This window comes from Sitophilus oryzae, unplaced genomic scaffold, assembly GCF_002938485.1.
Source record: "Sitophilus oryzae breed Bouriz unplaced genomic scaffold, Soryzae_2.0 scaffold_1057_pilon_pilon, whole genome shotgun sequence".
Lineage (NCBI taxonomy): Eukaryota > Metazoa > Arthropoda > Insecta > Coleoptera > Curculionidae > Sitophilus > Sitophilus oryzae.
Window position 1 is genome coordinate 78,679 of NW_022145679.1, and position 13,773 is coordinate 92,451.

At 33.7% G+C, this 13,773-nt stretch overlaps 1 protein-coding gene across 1 annotated transcript in view; it reads left to right on the top strand.

Moving 5' to 3' along the window:
* Window positions 1-12,366, top strand: part of LOC115875422 (mitochondrial 2-oxoglutarate/malate carrier protein-like) — a 26,704-nt gene extending 14,338 nt beyond the window's left edge. Inside the window, exons 3-5 of the mRNA XM_030890882.1 lie at window positions 5,963-6,079; window positions 7,371-7,581; window positions 11,623-12,366. Of these exons, the coding sequence (XP_030746742.1) occupies window positions 5,963-6,079; window positions 7,371-7,581; window positions 11,623-11,848 (554 nt within the window). The 3' untranslated portion in view covers window positions 11,849-12,366. The remainder of the gene's footprint in view (window positions 1-5,962; window positions 6,080-7,370; window positions 7,582-11,622) is intronic.
* The last annotated feature ends 1,407 nt before the right edge of the window (window positions 12,367-13,773 follow it).

Genomic DNA, 13,773 nt, shown 5'->3' on the forward strand with positions numbered 1-13,773 from the left:
GTTGTTCCATGAGTAAGCCCGTATAATTAGTGTTCATTCTGCATAGCATGTAAGGCTAAAATTTGCATTTCTTGTTGTTTGACTAATATCGTTTAAGTAGATGATAAAAAGTAGTGGCCCAATGATACTGCTTGAGGTATACCGATATTCAATTTTTGTATACTAGACTTACTAATCTTTTCGTTTTCTCAACAATAACTTGGTGTCTCTATAATATGCCACCTGGATGTAATCCATTTGAGTGCTGGACCTCTTATTCCATATTTTTCGAGTTTTATTAGTAGTAAATGGTGGTCTAAAGAGTCATATGCTTTTGACTTTCGATAAACTCAAGAAAACTACCCATTGCCAATCTTTAATTTCCAGTATGTGTTATTATTGATGTAGTGAAATCGAACAATGCAGTAATGGCACCTTTCTCCTTCAAATATCCATGTTGTATATTCTGAAACAGTTTACAACTATTCATTAAAGTTAATATTCTGTTTGCAACTATTGTTTCAAATACTTTTGAAAAGCTTGGCAGTAAGCTAATTGTCTTAAATTATTCAAAATCAGAGTGATCTCCTTTTTTGTAGATTGGTTTAATAAATGCCAACTTCAGCCTGTCTGGGAAGATCCATATTTATTAGCGAAATGTTAATAGTATAGCACAATAGATATCATCAACAATTTCAAAGAGAATTTTACTATAGATGTTGGAACCTCGTCCACACCGCTGCTATGTTTATTTTTTAGACTTTGACCAATTTTTTGAATTTCCTCTATATTCACAGATTTCAGTCGCATTGACTCATTATTCTCAACTTATGTCACACATGAATGGTACTTTCCTAATACTGGACAATATATTTGGCACAACACTGATTAAGTGACTGTTGAATTCATTTGCTAGAACTAGTGGTCTTGATCATAAACAATTCATCCTTTGGGAATTTTTACCAGTTGTTTCCTTGCAGATTGACCATAAACACTTCATTTTGTTATCAGATGATTTCACTCTTGCGTCATACTTGTTAGCTTTTTCCTTAACTAATAATCTGTCATATTCTTTCTTTGTGGCTCTGTAAATATCTTTATATTGATCGTTATATCTTGATAGCATTAGTAGTATGTCTAATCTCTGTTTGCAGTTCTGTTTATTTCCTATTTGAATATTGATGTTTCTTTCTTGTTTTATACACAGATTTAAGTGGAAAGTGTTGATCAAAAATGCGGTGAAAGGTATTGCCAAAAATTTTCCATGATTCATTGACATCAGTGTCTGGGTGTATTCTGATATATCTTTAATTGCTTCCTTTAGGTAAGTGCAAATTGTTTTTATTTGCCTCTCTGAAAGTTATCTTTTAGAGATGTGTTGATAACCTATTGCTTTTTTAATATGATTGTAACATTGCTGAGCAGTGTGGTCTGATATATGGTTGATTAGCACACAAGCTTCATAATCTTCCTTATTTGTAAAGATGTTGTCAATACAACTACCTCCAGTATTTGTAATTCTAGTATTTTCAAAAATTTGTTCTTATTACAATTAAAGAACACATTATGGACAGAACATCTAGTGCATTGCTGCTTTCTTCACTCGAAAATTTATATATATATCTATCTCTGCTAGAAATATGGTTTTATTTTCAGTTGTTATGTTTAACAGTTATATATTGTGTCTATTTTTTCCAGAAAACACATCCATATTTCCACTTGGAGGCCTATAAATTGAGGCAATTATAAATTTTTCATCTCCAATTTTACAGTCCATTACTGCACATTCAAATATACCTTGATCTGATAGTTTTTGAAGAGATTTTCTTTCAAAGCTTGTAATATCCTTCCTCACATATACGGCAGCACCACCGTGTTGACCATTCCCTCTGCAGAAAGATGCAACCAAATTAAAATTGCATATGCCCAATTCCTGAAGTTGATCCAAACTTTTCCAGTGTTCTGTTATGCACAGAAATACACAATCACTGTTCTCTGCTAATGCACTCTCAATTTTGTCTATACTGTTTCCTAATGATTGTACATTTGATGTATGATACTAAATTTTTGGTTTTGGTGAATTACTGAGAATCTGTTATTACATGTAGTATTTATCCCTGTTTCTAGTAGAGGTGTATTCTTCTTTATAAAAAAGAATTTTGATTATCCTATTTTTCGGCCTCGAAAGTCATATCGTTAAACCTACATTTTAGGGAAAAAACTAGGGTCATACATTATGGTTTTCTTTTCATAGGGGGCGGTGACCACAAAACATTTGTTTTGGGTTTCTGTTGTTGGTAATTCTTTAACATCAACATTTAATTCATTAAAGCCTGGTTTTGCTCTTATATAGTTATAAATCTTTTCAATAGTGACAGCCGTCTGTATACGATATAGGTATAGCCAAACTTTTCTACCGACTCCGTCAAAGCCATTGGAATCGTCTTCATTCGTGCCTAGTTGTTTAGTGATACTTCTGGTGTTGTTCCTTGGTTGAATTTTCCTATTTTTCCTTTTATGCTGCATTTCCCACTTTCCATCATGATCCTCATTAGCCAGATTAACTATATTGTCCATTTTAACATTAGCTATGGCCTTCTTTACGTCTTGAGTAGATATTTGTTTACTATCGTTGACATTTGGATTTTTGGTTATGTTAACATCTACATCTCCGTTCTCTTCTTGGTTGGCTGTTTGTAGTTCAGCAGTAACGGCCTGCTCACGGTGATGTTCTGCCATTACTTTTAGCGATGAAGATATAGGTGCTTCTTGCCCGATAAATCGAATATTTTTTGCACTTGTTGGGTTATTTACCTTTTTTGCTCTCGGTTGATCTCTTATCGTGGAGAAAAATTATTTAAGGTGACCTCTAAATTGCTTATCTTTTCTCTTATTAAATATTATTTTCTTCCAGGATATTTATTTTTATCCCTAGCCTTTATATTTGAACAATAACGCTTCTCTTGATGCCCATTCGAATTCACTTTTATTAGATTGACCCGTCTCTGCTGGAGATTCATGAATACAGGTTGGGTTTTTTTGTTGATTCGCCTGTTTCAAACAGCTGGGGTGGAAAATCCCAGAGCACTTCACACAAACTAATTTAGTTGTTGCTACAATTTTTTTGCAGTGAATACATACGTATTCCTTATTTTTAATTGGGAGCTCGTGCGAGCGACTTGCACTAGCCGCCATCTTGCCTGAAAAATATATTCGTTCTGTTATTGGGGTATCTGATACATCGAGGCTGTTATACTGAGGTAATGTGTTTAGTGCATCTATATTGGGGTTGTTTTCTTGGTTAAGTAATAGGTAATTAGGTAATATGGCTGTAATGCTCTTTCCAGCGGTTTCTAATTTGCTCTTCCTCTTTTAGAAGTTCGCCATTTTGTGCCATGATTGGGCAGCTTACCTTCTTAGTTGGGCCGTATACTTCTTTAACAGCCTCAAAGAATTTACCATAATCGTGATGCGTGGCGTACTCTTGAATCTGATTAGCCTTTTGTGACCACCAATCATCCTTTACTTGGCGCAGTTTTCTTCGAAGCGTGTTGTTGGCTGCTTTAAAGTTGTCTGCCAGCCTTGGATTGTGTGGATTTGCAGTGACTGCTTGATGTGCTCTGTGCTTTTGTTCCAAGAAGGTCTGTAGACCTGTGTCTGTGTCCTGTTAGAAACCCCGTGACAATCCGAAGATTGATTACTTACTAATGAAAATATTTGATTTTTCTCGGTTGTAAGTTCTTGAAGATATTACTTGAGAGTCTAAACGCCTCTTTAAGAACTTAAGTACCTTATCTTTCGATAAAAATTTGTAGGGTTCTATTATTAATCAAATTTTGAAAAATGTTAATACTTTTATAGGGGTCCGGAGAAGTAAACAATTCTAAAATTAAATTGAATAAGACACTTGATTCCAAATCAAACAGAAATTAAAATTTTAACCGCTTTGCGAGATAGATTATCTGTTTGACACACACACGCTTTCTGGCAATTAGTTGTAATGTTTTTGTTTATCTAGAACCGATAAAAGACGTAAAAACTTCGCGGGTATATTTTTAGCAACATTTAGGAAAAATAATATTATTTTTAGTAGAGATGTGTGGTTGAAACCACCAGAAATAAATATTTTTTCACGAAATTGGCATAAAGTCAATAAACTGGAAAACAATTCGGAATATTTTTTCGTAAAGTTACATAATTTTGGTTTCGTTGGGGATGCAAACTTAAAAACAAGTACATAATATGTGCAATATGAAAATACAAAAGTTAATATACAGGGTGGTCTGAACTGTATTCCGGAAATTTCGGTAGCATATTCTGCAGATAAAAATAAGCAAAAAAGTTCGTATAAATGTATGTCCTAAAATGCTTAGTTTCGGAGATACAGGGTGTAGAAGTTTCTTTTTTATTTCAATTTTTTCCAAATAATTTCTGAAGTAACGTCAATATTGGGATGAAAATTGGTATTTGAGAGTTTTTTGACATGAGAAATTTGATTTTGATGTCAATATGACTCTTATTTGTAGGGGGCGCCACTTACATGTGTTTTAACTGTTTTAAGAGTAATAACTTTTTGTCCGTACCTGTATAAAACTACTGAGTAAAAAAATATACATTTACGACGTTTTTACATAAAAAATGTCTCTTGGTAAAAATCGCTACGAGCAACCGTTCTCAAGATATTTAGAATGAAAATAGTCAATACATGTCATTATTGACAAAAAATAAACATGCTGAGTACAGTACGTCTGTCCGTTCTGTAGCTACGGGGTATCCGTGAGAGGGGAAACGATATTCTCTCGATGTTTTTCGAAAAAATCTAGACGACGCGTCCCATCAATAAAAATTCGACAAATTTGCAAGTAGCCAATAAAATGAGTGGGCGGAGCGATTTGCGGTGACGTACTCGCCAAGTCGACGTATAAAATATATTGCTGTTTATTTAAATGTTTTTTGTCCGCATTCCTTTCATAGACACAGATCCAGCAGACGTACTGTATCTGAGTAGGTATAATGGATAGTTATTTGAGTGAAATAATAGATTTGGGAACTTTTAATTTTTTTAAATTAAATCATAAATTTTTCTTCGAAAAAATGATGATAAAACTAGATAGTTTCTGTTAAACTTTTGGCCCAAAAAATTTTAAATTTATGATTTCAGTCTAATAACTATTTAGTCAACATGTTTAATTTCTGTCAATGATGACAGGTATTGATAATTTCGATTCCAAATATTTCGAGAACATTACCCGTAGTAATTTTTACAAAGAGACATTTTTTACGTAAAAAACGTCGTAAATGTATATTTTTATACTCAGTAGTTTTATACAGATATGGACGAAAAGTTATTACTCTTCATACAAGTTAAAAAATATGTAGGTGGCGCCCTCTACAAGTAGTAATCTAATTTCTCATGTCAAAAAACTCCCAGACACCAAAATTCATCCAAATATTGACGTTACTTCATAAATTATCTGGAAAAAATCACATCCTATATCTCCGAAACTAAGCATTTTAGGACATACATTTATACAAACTTTTTTACCTATTTTTATCTACAGAATATGCTGCCGAAGTTTCCGGAATACAGTTCGGACCACCCTGTATAATCTATTTGATTTTGTACAAACTCGACAAAACAACCATCGAGTCAAAAAAAATTTCGACAGACTACGTCAAAAAATGACAGTAAATGCAATTTATTTTAGAATTAAAATGACAGACACAACTATCAGTGTCATATATCCCCTCATTGGACAGACTATATGTATAGAGTAGTATCAATGAAATCGTAATATAATCGTAAAAAATATTAAGGAATGTGTTAAATTCATGCTTTCTCTGTTTAATTCATTTACATACCATTTTTGACAGTTTTGCGGATTTTTTGGGCTTTTCCGAGCTTATTTTATGTTATTGATTTTCAAGTTACCTTAAAATCGTAGCATTAGTAATAAATTATGCATTTTTTAATTATTTTAAGGAACACCTGCTGAAGTTTCTTTGATCCGAATGACGGCTGATGGAAGGCTGCCATTGAACGAAAGAAGAAATTACAAGAATGTTTTTGATGCTATATTTAGGATATATCGGGAAGAAGGTAAATATAATACATACTAACTTCAAAAACCTTAATAAATCCATTTTAAACGCGAAGGGACAACCGAAACCACCGTTCATACTTCTACGTACTTGTCTTAAGAGTCTATTAACGCTGTACTGTTCGGGTTCTCTATTAAAACAGACCAATTTCGACCACCCTGTACTTTCGGGCCGCTCTCAGGGGTCGGGTAAAGCGGACGTGTGGCCGAAGGAAATATATATTATATTCCAGAAATCTGCCTAAGGCTTAGCCCGATCCCGTAAGGTTGGCAGAGCTTCAGCATTTGCCATAAAATAGCGAGCAATTTGTTACAAAACCATATAAATTATATATCACTGTAATCACAAAACTCCAATCTATTTCCGTATTGTAACGGAATTTTAAATTATGTCTTTATTTTCGAGAAAATTTAGTCTAAACATAAGGAATATTTTGTTGATGTTTGACCATCAAAATCTTAAAAATAAAGAAGTTGTCTAAAAATGTGCTACAATACGGATTTAGTATAATCCTTTATCTTTAATTTCCTTCTTCATTTGTGTAAAAAATACCTAGCCAGTTTTACATAAAACGTTAAATGCCGAACGCTTATTTTGCTACTTTTTCGGACTAGTGGACTGCTCACAAATACACGTCGCATCACTACATATTTCTAAGCCGTTAACACGTTTCGTTACAACTAGTTCGTGTGTCAGGGCCGTAACTATACAGAAATAAACTAAAATTCGTAAAATAAATGGCAAATAATAATTATTATTTTTACACACACCACTGGCACTAGCAGTAGATTGTGTTTGTCGCCGAATATATGCCCCGGCCCGTCCACGATTCAATCCCAGCATATCTTTTATCTCCGTCTCTTCAACGCTAACCGCGCCGATCTCGACTATCTCTTTCTCACAGGATTGATTGTTGAACGGGCCGGGAATCCACGAGCTTGCGACGTTACTAATTGACATCTTGATAGAAACTGCAGACCTGCCGCTTCTTTTGCGTGTTTTTAATCAGCGACGCAAATCGAAAAAAAAAGCTTCAAACGGTAAAATCGCAAGAAGCGCTTGACACGCAAAAAACGCTATCTGTGTGGCCGTGGACTTAGGCTAAAGATTGCGGTATTTGATCCATGAACGCTGGCATTCGTTTACGTAGATTCATATTCATTAGAACTAATGTTAGTGTTATTGTTAAGATCGCAGTTATGAACTAATCTTAACCTCTAAGTTTATATGGTTTTAAAGAATAACCATTATTAGAAGTATACATAAATCAAGTTATATTGTTATATTAGGCATTTTAACGCTATGGAGAGGTGCCGTACCGACGATGGGTCGAGCCATGGTGGTGAACGCCGCCCAGCTAGCCAGCTACTCTCAGGCCAAACAGTATCTAGTCAAGACAGGGTATTTTCACGAAGGCCTATTCCTTCACTTTGTCGCATCGATGATTTCTGGCCTGGTGACGACGGCGGCCAGCATGCCCGTCGATATAGCCAAAACCAGGTAAAAACACTTGTTTTAGGATGTTCTCATATGTACTACTCCATTCCAGTGGAACTCGATTGTTCTCGAACATTCGAATGAATCATTACGGTGCCTATTCTTTAATGCGATATTAAGGTCATATCAATATGGGGGCGGGACATTTTTAGTTAGGTTATGCTGAGTCCACACGGGTCCGCAACAATACCATATCGGCAATAGACTGTCTTGGGTCGATATTTACATATCTAGGAGTGCTATAACAAACTTAACCACTGAATCCGACGCTATATTTCATGCGTTTCAGAAAGACTAGTTCTATATTTGTCCCGTACATCTTATTGTACTGAGTGTATTGATTGTACTCTTCGTACCCACGAATCGGCTCTACAAGCCAAGTCTTGCCGATCCTGTATAAGTATAGTGTTGTAAAATGATCGAGAATTTATTTTTGGAGAATATTCTACGAGAACGAAAGTATTAAATAGGTTTGGTGTGTAGGTGTTTATTTCAATAAAAAATCAGAAAAACTCTTTCAAAATAAAAAAAACAACTACAATACAAAAGGAATAAAAAACAGAGTAATCAGCTCAACTTAATATTGTCTAAATAAACTATTAATTCTGTACTACTACTTGGAGGAGCACCATTAAGGTTTCTAAAATCGAATTAAGTTTTGTCCTTTGGCTTTATCATTACTCAACATGATATGGTTTAAAACAGAGTATAAAAGTGTTGTAAACATTTTTTTGACTTTGTATTTACAATGTTCATTAAAACCATAAAAATTTGTTTTAAACAATAAGAAAACATGTTTTGTTTAAAAATATTTTTTTCAGCGCTGCTTGAAACTATTTAAAACTGTTAACAATTTTTAAGTTTATTTTAGAATTTTTAATAGATCTTAGATATAGTAAATTTTTCAAAAATATTTCTCTTCCGATTACAATCTGGCAACAATGCTGTCTACAATCAACGCACGTGCTCGATGACATGCAACGGTTTTTATTTTGTACGACGTATATTTATTCCTTCTCGATTGTGCTCATACATGCTCCTATAATGGAACATTACCCCACAATCATCTTGAAAGCGAACCAATGTTGGCAAGATTAGCAAATTCAGTAAGACCAAATAAGTATCAATGTGTCCCCGAAAAACTTTTCAATTAAAAAAATTTATAATGCATTACCATCTTCCATAGAATAGACCCTTGTAGCCGCCAGGAGGGCCCCACTCTTAGAAATATACAAACTCTCCAGTAGAAGCTCTAAATAATACGGGACGGAAAATTGTCACAAAAAATTTCATTCAGAGCATGATTTTTATAACATCGATGATTATTTTGTGTTTGTAAATCCACAAACAATACTTCTACTACAAGTGTAGGTACTTATTATTGTTTGTTATTTAAATATTTACATTCGTCTTTATACATTTTAATCTGTTGATTTGTTCCAATGTTTTTTTCTTCTGTTTAATACGGAGTGCTTTAACAAAACAATCATTATTCAGAAGCTACAAACCCATCGATGAAAATATGCATGAAAATTTACTTCCTAACACACAAGGTTGGTACAATCACAGATTATACAGATTATAAACTTATCGTCAAAAGCATTGTTTTTGTGGTTCCAATTTTCGGAGTCACGCATTAGTTAGGTGACTAGTTTGCGCACATAGCACGCCCACTTATGGCCTCTAAAATTGTGCACAGCGCCATTGTGCATTGTCCACAGCTGTTTAAACACGAGTTTTTTTTGCACACAGGAAATTTTACTCGTTTGCTCATCGTCATAAAAAACAATTTTCGTACCACGAATTAGGGACAAGATTTTTATCTGTATACATACCGGGTGTTGCATCGTCGGACGGGACATAGGAAATCCCATGTAAATTTTAATGGGGTCAATTATTGGCTTCCCTAATTATTTTAGAGAATAATTCTATTTAGGTTTATTGAAGAGCACTAAAACCCACATTCGAAAGAATAACTTTAGATATATTTGATTAGCTCGTTTACAAGTTATCGCCGATTTCTTTTTAAATATTTCTCCTTTCTTATGGCCCTGTATTTACTTATGAGCACCAGTCAAGATAAAAGATAACTGTCAAATGAAGTTGTCATTTCATAAATTTATCTAATTAGTGTTTTATTATTATTGAAAACTCATTCCTACATCGGAAATCTTAAAGATGTATTTATAAATACAAATTAATATGAATTAAAGTAAAATAAGGTAACCAATTACAAGGTTAATTATAGTATTATTACAATATTCAATAACTTATTATTAATTTAGGTACTATTAAATTGTTAGAACATTAGGATTTAAGAAGATGTTCAAATATTCCTCCATCGACTGCTAGACAATAACCCAGGCGATCATAAAATTCTCTTCTTACATTCGCTAGTTGGTAAACTGAAATTCTATTGCATTCGGTAGAAATAGCATTTTTTAACTCGTCTAGATTTGGGTATTTTTATCCTTGTATATCCTGTTTTTAAATGGCCCCAGAGAAAGAAATCATTTGGCGAAATATCAGGAGACCTTGCTGGCCAATTTACTGTATGATTTAGGCCAATAACGTTTCCGTTAAAACTATTGTCTAAATATTCTCGAACAGCCAGGGTACTATGTACCGGGCAGCCATCCATTTGGTACCAAACTTCCTGATTTTCCCTGGCGGCATCATGTAAAGCAGGTAAAATACGATTTTCGAGTAGTTCCAAATAATATTCTGCATTTAAATTTCGCGTAAGAAATAATGGCCCGATAATATTGTGTCCCAATATCCCTGCCCAAATATTTACTTTCTGTAGATAATGCGTCCTTGTTTCGACAAACCTGTGTTGGTTTTCTTTGTTCCAATATCAATAATTTTGAACATTGGGTTCATTATTTTGAGGTAAACGTGCATTCGCCAGTGAAATATATGTTTTTTTAAAAATTCCCTATCCGTGTTTGCTCTTTCCATCATATCAAAACAAAACGCCTGCCGCCGTATTTCGTTCCCAACTCGTAGCTCTTGGTGCTTTTCATATTTGAAGGAATAGTATATATGTCGTTTCAAAATTCGAAACACTGTAGTGTGATCTATTCCTATTTCATCCTCAAGTTTCCTTGTGCTGATCTTTCCATCGTTCTCTTCCACGCACAATAAAACTTCGGATAAAAACGGATACCAAGTTGGTATCATTTCTTGCATCTTCTCCTTGTTCCTGCATTGCTTCACATCTGCAGTTATTTATTAGGGTACCTTTGGTCTCAAATCTCTGGATATTCCTTGCGATTGTAGATTTTCCAGGTATCGGTCTATTCGTATACAGAGCAGCAAACATGTCCGACACTTTTTGATAACTATTTCCTTGATAATACCATTTAATCATCAATACTTTTTCTTCGGTAGTGTAATTCATGGCTAATATTTTCGATGTAGGTATGAGTTTTTAATAATAATAACAAAGCACTAAATAGATAAATTTCTGAAATGACAACTTCATTTGACAGTTATCTTTTTACCTTGACTGGTGTTCATAAGTAAATACAGGGCCATAAGAAAGGAGAAATATTTAAAAAGAAATCGGCGATAACTCGTAAACGGGCTAATCAAAAATATCTAAAGTCATTCTTTTGAATGTGGGTTTTAGTGCTCTTCAATAAACCTAAATAGAATTATTCTCTAAAATAATTAGGGAAGCCAATAATTGACCCCATTAAAATTTACATGGGATTTCCTATGTCCCGCTCGACGATGCAACACCCTGTATAGTATACCTAACCTGTTATACAATATCAAGTTTATTGTAGTGATTTTCCCGTCTAACTCGAATGGGGTAGCTCCGGCAACACTGCCGCTATCACATTTCCTCCCGCTAGGTGGCGCATGGCTCGCGCCTCACGGCCGTCATTTAAAGCCGAGTGTCACAGCCTTGAATTTTCCAACGCGCCCAAAGAAGTTTCACTTCAAAAAGGAGTGTTTCAACTACGATTATTTATAACTAGTAAATTCGATCATCACCAATTTAATTTCATCTAACTTAAGATAATCTCATTTCAGAATCCAAAATATGAAAACCATCGACGGCAAGCCAGAATTCTCGGGACCATTCGACGTTTTAGGTAAGATATTGAAGAACGAGGGGGTGTTCGCTTTATGGAAGGGCTTCTTCCCCTACTACTTCCGTCTTGGTCCACACACCGTGCTGACGTTCATCTTTTTGGAACAAATGAACGGCGCGTACAACAAGCACGTGCTCAAACAGGAGAGCCAAGCCGCACTCTAATCCGTCTATTGATTCAGGGATTGTTTTTTTCTTAGGAAATGAAACAAGGTACAATTCGGTGGAATTAAATCAATTCTATGCTCTATATGTTTCTATCAATCAACAATATTTTAGAAAAATATTGATACAATTTTACAAAAATATTGATACAATTTTACAAAAATATTGTACTGTTTTACAAAACTTGTTATCAAAAGTTTTTTTCTAATTTTGTTCTACTACTGTTCCCGGATAGTCTTTACAAGAGGAGAAACTTTTTTATTATTGGCATTTTGAGAAAAAATCATTCTTCATAAAAATTTTTGCTTCTTTGAAATTGCTAATCCCGTTTATACTTTTCCAAATTTCTATACCGTTTTAGAGAAAATTAGAAAAAACATAAAAATATTGTAGAATTTTTATGTTATGAAGTCCTAAATCCTAATTCAAAGTCCTAAAAATCAAAACGCCTTTCTATGGTAATATAATTTCGTTTTAATTCTTTGATAGATTATTGTGGATAGAATTTTAATTAACTTCATTTTTCTTGTTTGAAAATGTTAAAGAAGCACAAAATGTATTTAGTTCAATGCATAGATAAATGAATCAAGTTTAGATTGGAAAGTGCCCATAAGGGCAATGTAAACACTATCTGGCGCTATTCTTGCAACGGTCGCGACCCAAAGCTTTTGAAAATTTCAGAGCGGTTCAGCTTTTTCTGGAATTATATGACCAAATATTGTTTATTCAAATTTATTATTATTTTCTTTTAATTTTATAAATAAAATACGGTGTTTTGCTTACAAGAAACTTTATTTTATAGGACATGTATGAAATACCTATAGGACATGTATGAAATACCTATGAAACATTAGAAACCGACGGCGACGTTATGCCACGATCCACGATGGTTTTTGCAGTTCACAGCACAGCTTTTTAAGTTTTTAATGCCACTTTTTCACAATTATCACGGGTTTGAGTAAATAAAATATAAATTAAACTCACAAGATAACAATAATTACTTTGAAAATTGACGCTTTAAACACTTTTCGGTATGTTTTCAATGAGAGAGGTTTAAATATTGAAAGATTTTGTAATTTTTGAAGATTCTGACTTTGACAAGAGAAAATTATTTCTGTTTTTGTTGCGGTTGTCCTTAGCAACCGCTATAGCAGCGCCAGATCGCGTACAATGGTCGCTACACAAAACAATTTCGCGATCCAAAATTTTGACGGCCATTCCAATCTAAATTTATTTCTTTTATCTATGGTTCAATGCTACGGAAGGGTGATAGTAGCAGAACATGCGATACTTTAACAACAGCAAAAAATATGACGTTAATCAAAATTAATAATAACCATCAGAGAATGAAATCGAAATTATATTACCATAGACGCCTTTTTATTTTTAGGACTTTCTCAAAATGTGAATAATAAAAAAAAATTACCTCTTGTAAAGACAATCCGGGGACATACTGTATGTATAACTAATATACACGGTGGTCCGAATTGTATTCGGGAAACTTCGGCAGAATATTCTGCAGATAAAAATAAGTAAAAAAGTTGTTATAAATTTGTCCTACAATGCTTTGTTTTTGAGATACAGGGTGTAGAAGTTTTTTTTTAATTTTTTCTAAATAATTTCTGAATTAGCTTCCATATTTAGATGAAAATTGGTGCCTGGGAGTTTTTTGAGAAGAACTTGATTTGGACGTCCTACCTATAAGGGGCGCGTCTTTAATCGATCATGTCAATTTCAATTTTTGTCCATGATGACATGTATTGATTATTTTGATTCAAAATATCTTGAGAACCGTTACTTGTAGCGATTTTTACCATTTTTACGTAAAAAATGACGGAAATGCATAATTTTTCACTCAATAGGTTTTATACAGGTACAGACGAGTAGATATTATTTTTCAAACTAGTGTCAAAAAATATGTAGAT